Source organism: Oryza brachyantha, chromosome 6 (assembly GCF_000231095.2).
Source record: "Oryza brachyantha chromosome 6, ObraRS2, whole genome shotgun sequence".
Taxonomy (NCBI): Eukaryota; Viridiplantae; Streptophyta; class Magnoliopsida; order Poales; family Poaceae; genus Oryza; species Oryza brachyantha.
This window is the reverse complement of record NC_023168.2, coordinates 17,812,232-17,830,435: the sequence shown is the minus strand read 5'-3', so window position 1 is coordinate 17,830,435 and position 18,204 is coordinate 17,812,232. Positions and strand designations below refer to the sequence as shown.

Here is an 18,204-nt window from a genome sequence, read left to right as displayed (position 1 = left end):
TCTGCTAGTACATCAAAGAAGTTTGTGTTTCCCTCTCAAACATTGTTAGTGATCTAAAACAGACTTTGAGTTCACACAATAGGGATGAAGTGTTCATACAGGAGCATCATTTCAGATCATCAATATGGCATGATTCATTTTGCACAAGTCTCTTTCTTCCATTTTACTCGATTAGTTTTAGAAAGTACTAGTGCAGCATTTTATCCTGTTGCATGCTCTTGATTCTCTCAACAAAATAAAAAAGTGGCTGTAAGTAGTCGAGGAACTCCTGTACACATTACCTGCCTAACTGATTCACATGTAAATGCTATCCTAGAAGTTGGCTAAAGTGGATTTTGTCAGTCATGGGCCTCACTTTTTAAGCACTTCATGACAAGAGACCAGATGCCCCAAATAGGCATTGCCCGCTTTCTTTCTGTGCTCCTTGGATAGCTGTTCAATTCGTGGAAATCCTTAGGCTACCCCTCTACTAGTAATATAAAATCCTACATAATTTTATGGCTAGGATTCTTTATCTAATAAAGTTGGTGGTTCTTTTCCTTGGCTTTAATCTGCACAAAGCTCTCTCATGGAGGAACCAAAGTTCCATGTATGGTACTGATGATCGGTGTAATCCTTCACCCCATCCGCTTGGTATGTGCCAGTCACAAGCAGCAGCTTTTGGCTATCCATGTGAAGAATACAAGGTATGTTTACGAATAGTTCTGTATTTGCTTATGCAAGAAGGCATACCATTTTCTAAAGTATACGGACTGACTTGCAGGTCACAACGGAAGATGGCTACATTCTTAGCTTAAAGAGGATTCCCTATGGTCGTGCTGACTCCAACACCTCGACTGAGGCAAGACAACCAATACTGCTTTTCCATGGACTTATGGTGGTAAGGACTTTGTTTGTGCCAATCTTGTGCCATCTGAATTCTCACCATACCTGAATCGAGTGTGTGGTTTGGACAGGATGGTGTTAGTTGGGTCATGAGTACACCACAACAATCTCTTGGATTTATTTTGGCAGACAATGGGTTTGATGTTTGGATCGCCAATAGCCGTGGAACAAATTCCAGCCGTAACCATACCTCACTCTCGACAAAAGATCCGGTTGTCATCTCAGGCTTGATCAACAACAAATTTCCCATAGAATTGCACCGAAACCATGTTGATTACTCTTTTTTTCAGGCTTACTGGGATTGGTCATTCGACGAACTTGCTTCCTATGATCTTCCAGCAGTGGCACAGTTTGCCTATGATAAAACAGGCAAGAAACTCCACTATGTCGGTCACTCCCTGGTGAGCTCATATGCCCCCACTTGAAGATGTCAATCAGTAGACACTTCAGACTTTTGAGTGATGCTGTAAAAATGTTTTTTACTTGCATTTTTCCTAGGGAACACTGATGATTCTTGCAGCCTTCTCTGAGCACAAGTTACTAGATGTACTGCGATCAGCTGTTTTGCTCTGCCCAATTGCTTATCTGAGCAGGATGAAATCCAAACTCACTCTGCTTGCTGCTCGCATCTTCCTTGCTGAAGTAAAAGGCTGTAAATTTTCTTTTTCTATTTATTGATGACCGATCATGATCAACTTTATTCATCTCTTTGTTTGTCTTGTGCAGACGGTTTACTGGCTAGGTTTTCATGAGTTCAACCCTGTTGGGTAGGCATTTTCACAAAACTTCTAATGTACATTACATGTACTTCAGTGCCAAATTCTTGCTTGTAGTTGTTTCATATCACAGCAATCTATTAATTATGAGTATAGATGCCCATATTTAAATCATAAAATGGTTATCATGTCATGGAACTCGACATGTCACCAAAGTAGCTACATAGGGGTCGTTCTTTGTAAAATTTACCATTCATCTATTAGAAAACAAGAGATGTTTTGAGTAACTAGGCCCAAATGTGATTGTTCTTAATTAAAGCCGCAAGCATTGACTGCTATCAGTGTCCCCACTACACAGGCCAGTTGCACATACAGTTCTAAGCCAGATATGTGACAATCCTGAAATCAATTGCTATGATCTATTTTCGGCGGTAGCAGGTATATTCCTTTCCTCCAATTTACAATGCCCTAAACAAGATGTGATATTAATCTCATCCTACTAACACCAATTGCATGGATCTGATTTTGTGACTGAAGGACCAGATTGCTGCCTCAATACCTCTACGTTTTGTGCCTTTCTAGAGCACGCTCCACAGTCTACCTCCGTCAAAAACCTCGTTCACTTGTCACAGTGTAAGAAATCAGAGGAGATTTGCTCTGGTCCCACAAAAAGTACCTCGAGGTACTAGTACCTCGAGATACCAAATCGTTTTCCACCGTTAAATCTAGCTGAGTAGGATGTGCACTGTGAAGATCCAACGATCAGAAATAATTTGGTATCACGAGATACTGGTACCTTAAGATATTTTCTGTTGGACTAAAATAAATCTCAGAAACATTAACAATGTTGTCTGCTTCAAACTCTGCAGCATAACTCACTTTTTTTTTCTTCCTGACTCGCCTGCCAAACAGTGATCAGAAACGGAGGCGTCAGCAGGTACGACTACGGCAACACCAGGGATAACATGAAGCACTACAACCAGCCACGGCCACCGGTGTACAACCTCTCCTCCATTCCGAACCATGTCCCTATCTTCCTCACCCATGGCGGCGAGGACTTCCTCGGCGACGTCCCTGACACCAGGCACCTCCTGAGGACGCTGGTCAGGAAGCACGACAGCGACAACATCGAGGTGCTCTATGTGCCGGATTACGCGCACGCTGACTTCGTCATGGCCTACAATGCACCCCAGCTCATATATGGACCGATGGTCGAGTTCTTCGAGCGCCACTGAGGGCAGCTCCATCGGGCTTCTTTGCAGTTAGTTTGGCTGCAGCATTACTGCGGTAGCCAGTTCAGTTGTATGACAGGTTACAGCATCGGAGATTTGAGTTGCACTGGGTTTGCATCCATCAGGACATCTTGTCAGGTCCGGCTATATATTTCGTCAGTACCAGTATGCTAGACAACAAAAGAATAAAGGATCACTATTAAGTATTTGATCAATTCTCTGGTCTCATTGTAATCACATTGTTCTTGATGCATCGGTCTCCTGCAAAAATGAATACGTCCAGTCGTGTGCCATGAATTCTTAATTTTATTCTCGCTCTACATATTTGCTAGCAACACATTAGGTGAGGCCAAGCTGGGCCAAAAGTTTAACCTTAATATGCTAGTCTAGCTCAGTTCAGACAATCCAGTCGGAGATGTTCTGATGTTGAGAGTTTAGATGCTGCGGTCAAAAAGGAGATGAAGTATCTGAGGTGGTGTTTAGTTTGCAAAAAAAAAATTGCAAAAACATCACATTAAGTTTTCGAATACATATTTGAAGTATTAAACGTAGTCTAATTATAAAACAAATTTCAGATTTCGACTAGAGCCCGTTTGAAGAATTTTTTGAGCCTAATTAATCCGTCATTAGCACATGTTGGTTACTGTAGCACTTATGGCTAATCACTTTCTAATTAGGCTCAAAAGATTCGTCTCAAGATTTCTTCCGTAACTGTACAATTAGTTTTTTGATTTATCTATATTTAATGCTTTATTTATATGTCTAAATATTTGAAGTGATGTTTTTGGAAAAAAAAAATTTAAGAACTAAACGAGGCCTGAATTGGGCGCTACTGCCGCCAGAAGAACTTACAGGTCCCAGGTGTCCCAACTGCCAACTGTCGGTGGAATTTTTCTGCTACCAACTTCGGCCAGCCCTCTTGAGCTGAATACCTGAACTTTTTGTCAGAAAAATCACATGATTGATAAATGGTCATTGGATGGTTTTCCCCTTCATTTCTAGCCACTGAGCTGGAAGTAATTTGCTTGACTAACACGCGAGATATTTGGCAGTTTTTGAGATGCCCTGGCCTTCTGCTTAGCTATCTGCCGTTTCATACCTAAGGTTGTGTTCTTCCACGATGAAAGTTGATTATCTTTTATTTTGCTAGTTATTTAATGATATAGTTATTTAATGATATAAATGAGGAATTAGCTACTGTAAAATTAAAAATCTACTTTAAAGTGTAAGACGGTAAACTTATACATATAAACTTTTTGCAAAAAAAAAATTGTTTTGCAGTTTAAGAAGCACGAAGCTAAGAAAAAATAGGCAAAAGAACACGGAAAACATATTTACAATATTGCTACAAATAACAATCTATAACTTCAGCAAGGTAATGGTCACGGTAATGTATGGTAAATTATTTAGTAATTCCTAATAAAAAATCAAGATAAATTTATTAATAGTATAGCTGCATGTCCTGCAAATTATGTGCTACAAACAATTATTACACTATTAGTTGTTATTAAAAATTTAAGCTAAGCAATATATATATATATATATATATATATATATATATATATATATATATATATTTACTCTTATAAAGTACTACCTCCATTTCATAATGTGAGATGTTTGACTTTTTTAGTTGCAACGTTTGACTATTCGTCTTATTTAAAAATTTAGTACAAATATAAAAAATGACAAGTCGTGCTTAAAGTTCTTTTGATAATAAAATAATTCACAAGCAAAATAAATAATATTTTTCATATTTTTTAAATAAAAAATATTATAACAAAAAAGTAAAACATCTCACGTTATAAAGTGGAGGAAGTAGAGTAGAAATATATGTAATAGGAAGGAAGGTTATAGTCGTGCCAATGTGATATGCTAGTCTATCTAGATGAAAAGCCAACCCCAAAATAAGTCAAATGACAGAGGGGTGATCTGCGTAAGCAATCAAACTTCAACCATCAGATACAGAAAAAGAGAAAATAAAGATGAAGAATCATATTTAAGAGAAAATAGCTTTCCACGTGGAAACGAGAGAGAAACAAGTCCGTGAAACTTGTGGCTGTTTATTTGATTTTTCCTCTTCTGATGCATGATAAAGCTCTCACCGCTTCTTTAAAAACAAAAATAAAACAGAGCAACACAAATTAATTGAACTTTTCTTAATCCTCTAAAAAAAGATGACAACTTTGTTCTCAGGTTTAATTAGTAATCATTTCATGTCCTCCTTTTCTGTTTGCCAAGGGGTGCCAAAAGAACTTGGTGGCAAACTGAGCCAGATATTCATGTGGCTCTCCCTATTTGCCTCCGGGGAAATTATGTGTGATACCTGGCAGCAAAGAATGGGCCAGGTTAAGGTGTTGATAGTTGTTTGGCATTGGCATTATTATCTTTTGCAATAATGCTCTAGTCAAATAATTTTAGACTGATTAATTTGGATATGTTATATCAATTGTTGAGAAGAACCCCAGCCTCATGCACCTGTTGAGAGTCTCTTCCCTTGAAAAGAGCCATCCTGACATTTTCTCCTCGATTAGTACAGTACCCTCTCTCACTTAGCTGTGCAAAAATAGTCACGTTTTTTCGTCTATCTTATAAGCCGAAATTTAAATTTTTAACTTAATTCTAAAGTTGATTTTTATGTTTTTTTTAATTTTTTTATCATACTTGTTTTTAAATCGCTAAGTACACGTATATACATATTTTACCTATAAATTATTTTTAAAGTTACTAATTATAGATAAATATAAGTATAAATGAAACGGTACGAGCACGATGAATCATATTGAATGGTTCTTATCTGATAAGCAGACACGGGCTCTAGTCATGTTACTTGCATAACCTATAGGAGAACCAAGGGTCCAAACAAAACAAAACAAAAACAAAACAGAAAGGTCAAGTGATCAAGGTGACTTGGCTTCCATGTCTCATCATCGATCAAGCAGCACAAAAGCAAAGGAAAAGAACTTGCCAATTCTTTACTTTTGGACCATGTGTGACTCAGCATCTGTTCTTGTCCCTTCAGGAACCAAAGAACTACAGTATGTCCTAGCCCTACTATCACTGGAAACTTGGAATGAGAGCAACAGTTCTCTGAGTTTAATTAGGATTACTTAATCACAATGATGAATGATTAAAGAATATTTTCTCTAAGCAAACTTGATTAATTAAAGAATCTGGAGTCGCACGACTACCTGGATCAACCGCGGTTTCTGACGACACGTCGGGCCGGATCCAGAACCTTGTACCTGTGGTTGTGCTGATGCAGTAGTTGGAAGCAGCAAGCTAGAAAAAGCTGTTCATTTTTAATTAGTTGTCTTATTCATAAATACTGTATAATTTTTATATCGAGAGATATCAGGTATCAAATTTTATACTAAAATTTTGGTACCTTGGTATATTCTCGAGAACTGTAAAATTGTTCTTATATAATAGTATAATATATAAACCATATTTAAAATAAGTTTAATTAAAACAGCTCATAACAAATAAAATAATACTTACATGACCTTTTAGCAAGACAAATAATCAAAATATATATCAAAAATCAATGACTTTATTTATTAAAAGTTACGTGGGAGTGTTGTCAGGTCGCTTTCTGATTATCTAGCTAGATTATATCACAGGCAGGAGGGGATGGCTGGGTAATGGCCAGCTAGCCAAGCAGCAGAGTGTGATTATGTGAGAGGAGTCAGGCTGGATCACATGGATGATTGGTCGTAATCACGGTGATTATCTGCTAATCTATCACTGGCTGGTCGGCCCGCGTTCTTCGCCGCACCGTCTGCTGATCACTTTGGTTTTGCTTGCAAATCATTTGCATCTGGAGATTATAAAAATTTATAACTCATCACCTCGTCAAGCTTCTTGTCTGGAACTTGTTGGAACAGTCATGTACTAGGCATTTAACTTTTTCCACTGTTACGAATATTCATAACAGATTTGTCACTGGATCCATGTGTCATAGACTTATAAGAACTTACGTGTCATAGACAGTGGATGAAAAATTTATTTTGACCACTCCTAATAGTCGCAAAAGTTAAATTTCCCTCTTGGCTTGCCCATCACTGTAACAACCAGTTTCTGATATATCTTCTCTGTATCTTTGAGGATATTAAATCACAATATATATACCTGGTGATCGATGATTACCGCGCATACATGCTAGTTCAAAAGAAAAACCCAATTTGCACATTTGTGATTACCTCAAATGTTTTGACAGATTCTTTGAACATTTCTGAAAACGAAAGGAACTGTATAATTGCTCCAAGTTATCATCACCATCTGGAGTTCTGGCCGGACTAATACAACCTACAGCTATCATTCCACTTCTTTGTGCTAATGTCCTCACAAAACATCGATATTTGGGGAATGTCCATATTGAAAATAGGAAAAACGCAGAAATATGATCAGCACAAGAAATAAATCCATGTTAGAACGTGGCATCGAAATTGTTTATGCTTATAAGCCAAGATTTAAATTTTAACCTTAAATTTAGAGTTGTTTTATTTTTGTGTTTTCATCAAATTTTATTTTTCAGCCTTTATTTTTATATTGCAAAAAATATGTGTATAATTTTTTGTTAATAAATTATTTTTTGTTTGTAAATATGCCATTTGAAAAAAAAAAGCCAAAGGCATGTCTGTTTAGAAGTCAGTCACTTTTGACCGTTTGCCAATTGCAGATGTTGCTGCAGTTTTGGCCGCCAGAAAGATCAAAATTCAAAGGGATGCCGACGAACTTAATGCGGCCGCTGTCGTAGTAGGTCCGGCGGCGGATGGGCGCCGGCGCCGGCGAACCACTTGCTGGGTTGCATTGCCCTCCGCCCTCTCCGGGATGCCGTTGATGAGGTGACGCTCTTTGGTTGCCCTTGCCCCTTGTGTTGGGCACAATAATTCCCCGGGTGAAAGCGATTTTCCCATGCTTGGTTCACCTTCACTTTCACCCCCTTGCCTTCTAAACAAAAAAACCTTTCACCCCCTATTTCGAGATTAGTATTTTTTTTCGCACACGCCATTTTTCCATTACATGAAAAACACTGCATAAGCACGCATCTCATAAGTGTAGCTACGAAAGGTCACCTAGCATTATAGCCTAGTAGTTGTAGGTCAATTTTTTATTAGATTATTTGAACGGCCAAATCCTTATAACATGCTAAGTTCCTAATTAAAAAGGCCATGTATATCTGGTTAGAACAGAGACCGGGTAAAAAAATATCGTAATATCATAAGTGTAGCTATTTTTAAGACACATTTAATGGATGAAGGTCATATTACCTAGGGCGTAGGTCGGGTAAAAGTTATATTTCTTTAAAAAATAATCCCATAAGTGTATAGGTCGGGTAAAAATATCTTTCTACAAAAATTAATCCCATACACGCATAGGTCAGGTAATTATCTTTCTCCAAAAAAATAATCTGATAAGTGTAGCTTTAACACACATTTAATAGATGAAGGACATATTACCCAGGGCATGTAAAAAACGTTTATTAGCTGATTCTCCCTCCTTATGCAAACAAGTATGATGACATGGGTAAGATATAGGAGAGCAAGGAGAAAATCTGTTGTGCCGCATGATAACAACTTAGATTCGACTTTTAGCATTTATGGAAGAAAATTTTATTACATGCGATAAATAAAAAGAAAATGAGAGTTATAAAATATTATTACAGAAAGTCTACTGAACGTATTCTTGTTGAATGGGATTGGCTATGAAGCAGTAACTGTTATCCTCCGGTTCCTTCCCTTCTGTCCACTGTTGCTCCGCTTGCTTCTTGTGTTCCAGGGTGTTGCTTCTCAAGTGATACCATTTTAGATTTGACTTTGTAGCGTTACGTATATTTATATAAATGATAATATATATAGATTATTTTATTAATTTACACGATGCTAGAAAATCTTGTCATCTAAAGCAGAGAGAGTAAATAATATCACTTTGTTTCGCAAGATTTTATAGCATTGCCTAGATTCATATGTATACTAATGAATCTAAACATATAACTTATATACCTTAATCAATAAATGAATTTAGATAAGATTAGAAAGTCTTATAATATGAAACGGAGGCATTACATAGATGTATGGATCGATCGACCTTTTCCGGTTTTCACAGGATAAATAGACTCGATATCACCCATATAATTAAATTCTAGCTTTCCAAACATCAACTTAATTCTACAGTACTGATTAAAAAAGATCTCCCCTCTGGTCCAATACATCGGCAGAAAACGAGGTATGACATAAAACATATGGCGACTGTACAAGGTAACGTCAAATTCCTCCTAGCAACTGCTAAATCAAATTAAAACATGTCACTTTCGCGCCATGCTAATCCCTATCAACCGGTAAGAAATTGCAATTTGCCCCTCCTTATAATGGTATTTCATGATAATCATGATAATCGGTCACACTGACAGAGCACGATATCGATAAAAAACGGTTTGATTCGGTAAATATTATGAGAATTCAAAAATTTTGAAAAAATGGAAAGAAAAACTAAAAAATTATCGTGTGATAATTTGTGATAACCGTGACATATATTGCGACTTATTGTATAGTTTAAAAAAAAAACATGATTATCGTATGATGAAAACCGCCATAATTATCGGCCTAGATACCACGATTATCGTTTCTACTAAAATCGTGACGGCCTACCATATGATTTGACGTCAAAACCACAGCGATTTTATTCAAAATAATTTGGATTCAAATTCCTATAACATTTGCATAATTATTATTTATCGATAATCGTGATATCACTGGTGTGCAATTTTATCGTGCGAGACAAATAAGTAAAAGCTCACTCCATCTCTTCCGGTTCTTCCGCGGTTCACACTCCCACCCCATGGAATGGATGGAAGTATCCGAATCATATTACACTCCCGTTGCCGGCTCCCCCCCACCACACACCTGTGCACGCACGCCACCACACCCAGATACCCTGATCCCAGGCACACGCAATCCCATTCCGATCCCACCCCCGGATTCCCCCCATTCCCATTCCCACCTCCTTTATTTATAAATAAGCAAACCCTTTTTGGCTTTCTCTCTCCTCCACCTGGACGGCCGGACTCACACCGCCACCACGCACCGGCACCGGCGACGGCGAGAGCGAGCTAGCTGTTCGATCGGTTGGTTGATTCGATCGGATTGGATCCGATGGGGAGGCGGTCGAGCGGGTCGGCGGGGGCGGAGCCGCTGCTGCCGGCGGCGCTGAAGGGGGGAGCGGGAGCGGGAGCGGGGAGGAGGGCGGCGATGATGCAGCGGTGCGTGTCGCGGGAGGACGACGAGCTGCAGTGGTTCAGGTCGTGCCTGCGGTGGGTGTGCATGGACCACTCGGGCCCCGGCGGCGCCGCGCTGTCGTGGCTGCTCTTCCTCCTCCTCGCCGTGGCCGTGCCGGCGGCGGCGCACTTGCTCCTCACGTTCCGCGCGTCCAGGAGGCCCTTCTCCGCCGTCGTCCAGGTGTCGCTCTCGGCGGCCTCCGCGGCGGGGTTCCTCTGCCTCTCCTCCTGCTTCCGCCGCATCGGCCTCCGCCGCCTGCTCTACCTCGACAAGCTCCGCGGCAAGAGCGACCGCGTCAGGCTCAACTACACCGCGCGCCTCTCCTTCTCCTTCCGCCTCCTCGCCTCCCTCGTCGCGCCGTGCTTCGCCGCCGAGGCCGCCTACAAGGTGTGGTGGTACGCCACCTCCGGCGACCGCGTCCCCTTCTTCGGCAACGACGTGCTCAGCAACGTGCTCGCCTGCTCCGTCGAGATGGCCTCCTGGATGTACCGCAGCGCCATCTACCTCCTCACCTGCGTCCTCTTCCGCCTCATCTGCCACCTCCAGGGCCTCCGCCTCGAGGACTTCGCCGGCACGCTGCTCGTCGAGGTGGAGGAGGGGAGGGCCGGCGTCGAGCGCGTGCTCCGCGAGCACCTCGACATCCGCAAGCAGCTCAAGGTCATCAGCCACCGCTTCCGCAAGTTCATCGTCGCCTCGCTCCTCATCGCCACCGCCAGCCAGTTCGCCTCCCTGCTCCTCACCACGCGCCACGACTCCGTCGACGATTTCCTCAACACCAGCGAGCTCGCGGTAGGTTCCAATTCGCTTCATTTTGCTCAACCCTATTGCCCAAATCATTCATCTGATCTGCTGCACCCAATTTTTCATCCTAAATTCGGTTCCTGGTAATCATAGACAGAGACTTGTAGACGTCTTGTCTTGATTTACACGGAACCAACCATTCTCGATGATTAAATTAAGCGCAATTGGGCTGTAAACCCCCCTTGTTTAGCCTCTACCTTATTAAGGCATAAGCGAAAATTTTAAACTTTGAAGCTAAATTTCAAACTTTATTTAAGGGGTTTTTTAACGTGTACATAAAAATTATACATTTACGTTTTCGCAGAGTGAGTTTACAATTCTTATGACTGGGTTTACAGCATTCTGCCATTCGTTGCAGAGCTCACCACCATTCCCAAATCCAGCTCTAATTCTTCTTCCTCCTCTTCTTGTTCAATTCTGCAGCTATGTTCGGTCGTGCTCATGTCAGGGCTGATCATAATCCTGAGCAGCGCCGCCAAGATCACTCACCAGGCTCAGGCGCTGACAGGGCAGACCACCAAGTGGCACGCCTGCTGCACCATCGAGCCGGTGGAGGAGGAGGCGGAGCTCGGGTCGAACCAGAGCTCCATGGTCGAGGCCGACCCCGTCAGCGACAGCGAGTGCGAGGAGACCGGCGACGAGGACCTGCTCGAGAACACCAAGATCCTGCTGCCCCAGGCCACCGTCATCTCCTTCCAGAAAAGACAGGCACTAGGTACGGTAATAATACTCCTACAGTACAACCCCCACAGTAACATTTCTTCACCATCCATCCATCAACCATTTCCTTCCAAAATGATTTGTTAAGTAGTGACTTTTTTAAATGGCATACTTCTATTTACAAACAAACGAAAGATAATTTGTAAATAAAAGTTTTATTTACGTGTTCTAGCGATCTAAATAAGACTAAAAAATAAACTACGATAAAACACCACAAAATCAACTTCAAATTTAATGTTTTTATTAGAAAAAACCGAAGCCCTGCTTTTCATTAAAGCAAGTTCAGGAAACAAAAGGAATATACCGGGGTTTCCGGTTTTACAAAACAAATTTCAAATTTAAAGTTGAAAATTTAAATTTTAGCATATAAGTATAAAGAATGAATTGTTCATCGTTGCATCAGCTCAAAGTCTCAAACTGTTACGTGAACTGGACGGTGCATGCAACTCGGTAATAACAACATATGATGTTCTTCTATCTGGTGCAGTGACCTACCTGGAGAACAACAGAGCGGGCATCACGGTGTTCGGGTTCACGCTGGACAGGTCGTACCTGCACACGATATTCATGCTCGAGTGGACGCTCTTCCTGTGGCTGCTGGGCAAGACGATCGGTTTCTCGTGAAGCCCTGGAAGCGTTTTCTTGCTTGGTTGGTTGCAATTTTGCGGATGCGTTTGGCTGTGCAGGTGAAATGTTGAACAAATCGAGTCATTTTTGCAAGTTTGCACCTCTGTATGTATGAATGTATGTACCAATGTTTTGTATTCGATGTGTAGAATATGTATGTATAGATTATTTTGAGTTGATTGCGTCGTGGCAATCCCAACCTTGTACATGAGCGATGTCGAGTTTTTGTATTTTGTTGCCTCGGTTTGCAGTTGCACGCCTGCGGCTTTAGTGCAGGCTTTTGTATATCATCCGGTTTTGTAATTTGTAAGCCGATGAAAGTTGCAGAAAGTTTTACATTTCCCTTGTTTCTGGAGAAGACTTATGTCGTTTTGTACTATTTTTTCCTTTGATATTTCTTCTTGAAACCGGGATGCCTGAATCTGGCAGATGTTTATAGGTACAAAATGCAATTCATATTTACTTTTATCTGAGTGAACCCAGGTTTAAAAACAAAGGAAATGTCTTTTATATGTTTTTTTTTCTCTTTGAAATTTGGGCTTATATGCGGTTTCAATTTTCAACCCTTTCAAGGCCATGGTCGGATGCCCCAGATTCGACACATCAAATTAAGGCCCTATTTAGTTCCTAAAAACTTTTTTAAAAACATCACATTGAATCTTTGGACATCTAAATAAAATATTAAATATACATGAACATTAAAACTAATTATATAGTTATAGAGAAAATCGCGAGACGAATCTTTTGAACCTAATTAATACATGATTAGCCATAAATGCTATGGTAACCAGCATGTGCTAATGAAGGATTAATTAGACTCAAAAGATTCGTCTCGCAGTTTTCAAGCGAAATCTAAAATTTGTTTTATAATTAGGCTACGCTTAATACTTCAAATGGCGTTGATGTGGCCCCCCCCCCCTAAAAATTTCTAGGAACTGAACGGGCCCTAAATGGGCTGGTAGTTTACCCCAAAAATCTTCCACATCGAGCCCATATTTAAAACGGGCCGAATTATTCCACATGGGCTGCATTCCGACCCATTACATTTCATACACCCGAAATGTGGCCCATGTAAGACAAGGCCCATAGAGTACGGGCCTGCAAATCACTGGGCCAAATATTCTCGAGTAAAAGCCGAAACATCTCAAGTCTCGGCCCAAATCCTCTTCTTCTTCTCCACATATCTGACGTCACGGCCCAAACGCCGAGGCGGTGGTGAAGTCCAGTGACAAGGGGGAGAGGAGGGATCCAAACCCCAAACCCCCCCGATCCCTCGACGCGCGGCCGCCGGAGATGGCCGCCGGAGACGCCGGGAGGGCGCCGCCGGCCGCGGAGGCGCAGGCGCTGGTGGACTCCTTCCGCGCCGTCACCTCCGCGACCGCCGACGAGGCCGCCTTCTTCCTCGAGAGCCACAACTGGGCCCTCGACTCCGCCGTCCGCTCCTTCTACGACTCCGCGGACGGCGACGCCGGCGCCGGCGCGCCCGATCCGGCGCCCCGCCTGCCTCCGCGGCCTCCCTCACCCGCTGACGACGGCGCCGACTCCGTGGGCGAGGACGAGGACGAGGACTACGTCGTCGGTGGCGGCGACGAGGATCAGGACGACGACGACTACGAGGGGGAGGATGATGACGACGACGAGGACGCCGACCTCGCCGCGGAGACCGCGTCGGCGGACGAGAGGAGGAGGCCGGTGAAGAGGCTGAAGAAGGGTCACAACGCGCGGGGTGGGGGAGGCAGCGGGAGCGGGAATGTGAGGACGCTCTCCGATCTCGGCGGTGGCAGGGGCGTCGCGGGGTCCGAGGATTCCGAGGACGACGAGTGGGCGCCGCCGCCCGACTTATACACCGGAGGCGAAAAGAGGTGAGCTCTACTTGGATGCTAGGGTTCTGCGGTGTTCATCTCTCATTTCGAGCAGATTCTTCTTTCGGATGAACGCATTTGTAGGGTTTTAGGTGGTTCTGTTTAGGGTTTGGCTAGATTTTGTAAGACACTATTTTGCTTGCATCCTGAACGAGATCAGGGTTGCTGAAATGGATGCAACAATTATCAAATGTGGTCGAAATGATGGGAGTTTTCATTCTTCGGAGTACTAGTTACTATGGACCATGCTAAGCCCACATTATATGCCTAGATGTTGGTCCTTAAGAGTACCTGATTTTTCCCTCTTAGTAATAGTAGCCACAGATTGTTGATCATGTTGCAATCCTTGTGACAATGATATGATGTCCTTGTGTACACCAGAATTTATGATGTTGTGTTACAAGTTATGCTTGGCAAGTTGGCATTTCTTGAGATACATGAGTTCGTCGTGAAGTTTAACCATGTGTAGGGTTCTGCGATGTTCATTTCATTTATAGCTAGATTATTTTGGGTGAACAAATTTGTGGGGGTTTACGTTGTTTTGGTTAGGCGTTGGTAAGTATTGTAAGATAGTAGGCTTGCTGCTTGCACGCTGAAGGAACACAGGGGTGCTGGATTGGATGCAACAATTATCAAATGTGTTAAAAATGATTGAAGCTTTCACTATGGACAGTGTTAAGCCTGCATTAGATGCCTAGATGTTTACCCTTATCGTGCCTGATTTTCCCCTTAATTGTAGTAGCCACAATTGTTGATCCATGTTGCAATCCTTGCGATAATGATATGGTGTACAAACCCGGACAAGTTATACTTTTCAAGTTGGCATTTCTGGACACATGAGTTAAGTAGTTAACTGTGATCCATGAGAAAAGTGGTATGTATCTTCGTTTGTAGTTTGTCTCACAGTATGTTAAAATTTTTTAGACCAATTCAATGCAGCAGCATCAAAATGCAATGTTTCACCTTATCTACAAATATAAGATATTTACGTATCAAAGGATTAGTCAAGCCTGATGGCATCCAACTTAAATGTGACAATTGCAGTTTTTCTGGTTCCTCGTTGTAGTTCCAAATCAATTCATGTCTTCTCCCGTTACTCTTTCCGTTTAAAATGTTTCCCTGTTTCATTGAGTACATTGTTTGACAAAAAAATTGCATGTAGAGGGAACCAAAATTATTGTAACTATAATGTTTTCACATGTAGAAGAGTCAGTAGTTGAACAGTATCAATAACTTAGGTATGGTTCCTCATATTGGTATGTGCACATGTTTGAACTAACATGTTTTGCAAAATAGATAGAGAATTGTCGAAAACTAATGCCATAGAATTTTCATGTGAAACACATATAGACAAGGAGCAATGTTTGTAGTAAGGAAAATATCTCCTGGAGAGTTTGAAAGTCTTGCCTTGTCAATGCCATGATCACGACCTGATATCTTGAAATTGTTAGGGTGACTATTACCTGCTAGTCACTGTTGTTAGATAGCAAAACACATGAGCCCTTGTTTGGTAAACTTTTGGTTAGCTAGCTGTTTGTTTGAGATATGGACGAGCCTTCAAACTATATTTACAATTTTTATTTTTGTGTGCAGTGGAATGGTTGTTAGAGATCGACCTAAGCGTAAAAACCGTGTGGATGAGATCTTTAAGGAAGCTAAGAGGAAGGGAGCAAAGCAAGGTCCATTTGAGGCTCGCCGGAAATCAAGGAGCTTTGCTGGGACAGGCAGACGAACAGGTGAATCCTCAGAGCCTGATGCGCCTCAGCCACCAGAAAATATTGTCCACAACATCTATTTCTGGACCAATGGGTTCACAGTAAATGATGGTCCACTCAGAAGTTTTGATGATCCAGCAAATGCATCTTTTTTAAAGGTAAATACTTTGTTTGGTGCAATGTGTACCTGTTTTATCTGCTTATTATGTTTGTCTCATGTGCTGTTATGTACTCATCATTTGTTCGTTTTGGAATATCTTAATTCACATTCGTGTTTCCAACCTAAACCTAGAGCGGTAGCTGTTGCAAAAAAATTTTCATCATGATGCACAATGCTGTGCTTAACGTAATGGCTAGTTGAAATAAATTCCTCATGATGAAACAGATCACTGGAATGATCTTTCTTTCATTGACAATAAGTATTGATGTCCTTCAGCTGGCTTCCATCATAGTGTCTCACAGCCTTGTCTCTTTTTGGTCTGGTCTCATCAATTGATGTAGAGCAAGATCTGTTTTTGGTAGGAAGCGCCCCCCCCCCCCCCCCCAACCAAAAAATTTTGCCATTGGAAAATATAAATCTTTCTGAAAATTTATTGACCAACTAAAAAGAGTCGGATTTCACATTTCACTGGCAGCTTGTTCAGTACCTAATCCCAACATAAAAAAATGCACTGACCTTTTCATTTATTTGGTACACTTCAGTTTATTGTTACAATTTATGTTGACCTCATTCTTAGCACATTCTGTCCAAGTCTTCTGTAACTTGCTATACATGCCATTTGTTTCTTGTGTAATCATTTTCTTTTTCGGTTTTCATTTTCACTAGAGCATCAAGAATTCTGATTGTCCATCTGAGCTTGAGCCAGTTGATAAAAGGTCCAAAGTGAATGTGAATCTTATTCGGAAAGAGGAAAATTGTCCTGTAAGTTTTGTTAGCCTTGCTGTACTGATTCAATTGTTTTAGAGGGACCTGGCTTTGACAATGTCCATTGCTCCACTGACATAGAAACCTGCCAAGCCCGTAGCTCCATTCCAGGGAGGGGGAAAAACTCTGGGGAAGCCTTCTGATAACTCCACACCTCCGGATGCTACTTCTGCAGCCGCTGCTTCCAGTACAGAGAATGTCTCGAAGACTGTGACGCTCACAGTGGATGATTCTTTGCCATCAACCTCTCTACAGATCAGATTTGTGGATGGAAGCCGCATGGTTGCGCGTTTCAACACAAGCCACACAATTGCTGATGTGCGGGCGTTCATCGACACAACAAGGCCAGGAGAAGCCAGCGATTACACACTGCAGGCCGGGTTCCCCCCTAAGCCACTCGATGACATGACCAAGACTATCGAGGAAGCTGGTGTTGCCAACTCGGTAATCATTCAGAAAGTGTAGCTCAACAGAAACAATTCTTGACCCTCTTCAACAAGCACACTGTTCCATCTGAAGCGTGCAAATTTCCCCCCTATCTTTTCTTCCCAAGTTTTTCATTGAATCTACCTTTTCTGCCTTCCATGGCTTCGACCAATAGCTGCCAGCCTGCTCCAGATATGAATCGTGTAAAACAGTGAGATCTGGGTCTCTCCTCCTTATTCATCTATAGTGAATACTTTTGCTTGCATGCCTACTTCCTGTCCACATCACGTTTGGTGCGTTAAACTGTTTCCATTTGTTCTTATATCTAACGCCCTCTTTGTTCTTATATCTAATGCCTGCTTCCTCTTGGTACTTATGGGCAAAGTTAGTTGCAACTGATGCTCATTGTTGCATGCAAATTAACAAGCGATTAACATTCAACAAGGTGAGTTGTTTCGAGCATTCTTGTTTGGACAAAGGTTCACTTTTTTTAGGCAATCTTTTCCAGCTTTTCATGATGCATTTACAGTGCTAAAAAGCCTAAAGTTCTGCTAGCGGATCAGCCATAGACGTCAAGAATGTCTTTAGTTGGTAGATAAAACAAAAACTTCATGTACTGGACTGGGTTTCTGTCCACGGTTGATGTGCCCACCGTCACAGGGTGCGTGTGTACAGTGTGCTGTATGCAGTGACAAATCCTAACTTGGTGTCAGAAAAACGACACGGTTTCGGCTCTGCGCCAAGCAGTACGAGGACAAGAGGACGTTTCCTTTCTGTAGCTACGTGTTGCTTTCCAAGATGAATGCCGAGTGCGGCGTCTGGTTGGAAATGTTTCGTCGTCGTCGTCATCATCATCACCACGGCCTCCTCATTCCTCGCTTCTTGTCTTTCTCTTCTCTAGAGAGAGAGAGAGAGAGCGAGGCTGTTGCAAGCCTAAACAAATGGATCTCGTCTCCTTGCTCACTTAATTGTGTTTTTTTACAGACGTAAGATAGATGAGTGATGACAGGTTAGGCTG

General features: G+C 41.8%; 3 protein-coding genes across 4 annotated transcripts; all 3 read left to right on the top strand.

The window, feature by feature from the left end:
- The first annotated feature begins 229 nt into the window (after positions 1-229).
- Positions 230-3,130, top strand: LOC102707972 (triacylglycerol lipase 2-like). Of its 2 annotated transcripts, XM_006656217.3 has the most exons (9): positions 230-686; positions 764-880; positions 957-1,097; positions 1,176-1,286; positions 1,384-1,527; positions 1,612-1,652; positions 1,960-2,039; positions 2,139-2,234; positions 2,514-3,130. In XM_006656217.3, the coding sequence occupies exons 1-9, from the start codon at positions 498-500 to the stop codon at positions 2,834-2,836; spliced, it is 1,242 nt and encodes a 413-aa protein (XP_006656280.2). In that variant the 5' UTR covers positions 230-497; the 3' UTR covers positions 2,837-3,130. The 2 variants fall into 2 exon arrangements, with proteins under 2 accessions (XP_006656280.2, XP_015694260.1); XM_015838774.2 differs by having other exon boundaries at positions 232-686; positions 957-1,286.
- A 6,563-nt stretch (positions 3,131-9,693) lies between these two features.
- Positions 9,694-12,679, top strand: LOC102707685. Its single transcript, XM_006656216.3, has 3 exons — positions 9,694-10,899; positions 11,335-11,626; positions 12,119-12,679. The coding sequence occupies exons 1-3, from the start codon at positions 9,988-9,990 to the stop codon at positions 12,253-12,255; spliced, it is 1,341 nt and encodes a 446-aa protein (XP_006656279.1). The 5' UTR covers positions 9,694-9,987; the 3' UTR covers positions 12,256-12,679.
- Positions 12,680-13,472: 793 nt separating this feature from the next.
- LOC102705927 (plant UBX domain-containing protein 4-like) lies at positions 13,473-17,455 on the top strand. The gene is made up of 4 exons (XM_006657101.2): positions 13,473-14,120; positions 15,714-15,993; positions 16,662-16,757; positions 16,842-17,455. Exons 1-4 carry the CDS (start codon positions 13,552-13,554, stop codon positions 17,223-17,225), a joined length of 1,329 nt encoding a protein of 442 aa, XP_006657164.2. The 5' UTR covers positions 13,473-13,551; the 3' UTR covers positions 17,226-17,455.
- The last annotated feature ends 749 nt before the right edge of the window (positions 17,456-18,204 follow it).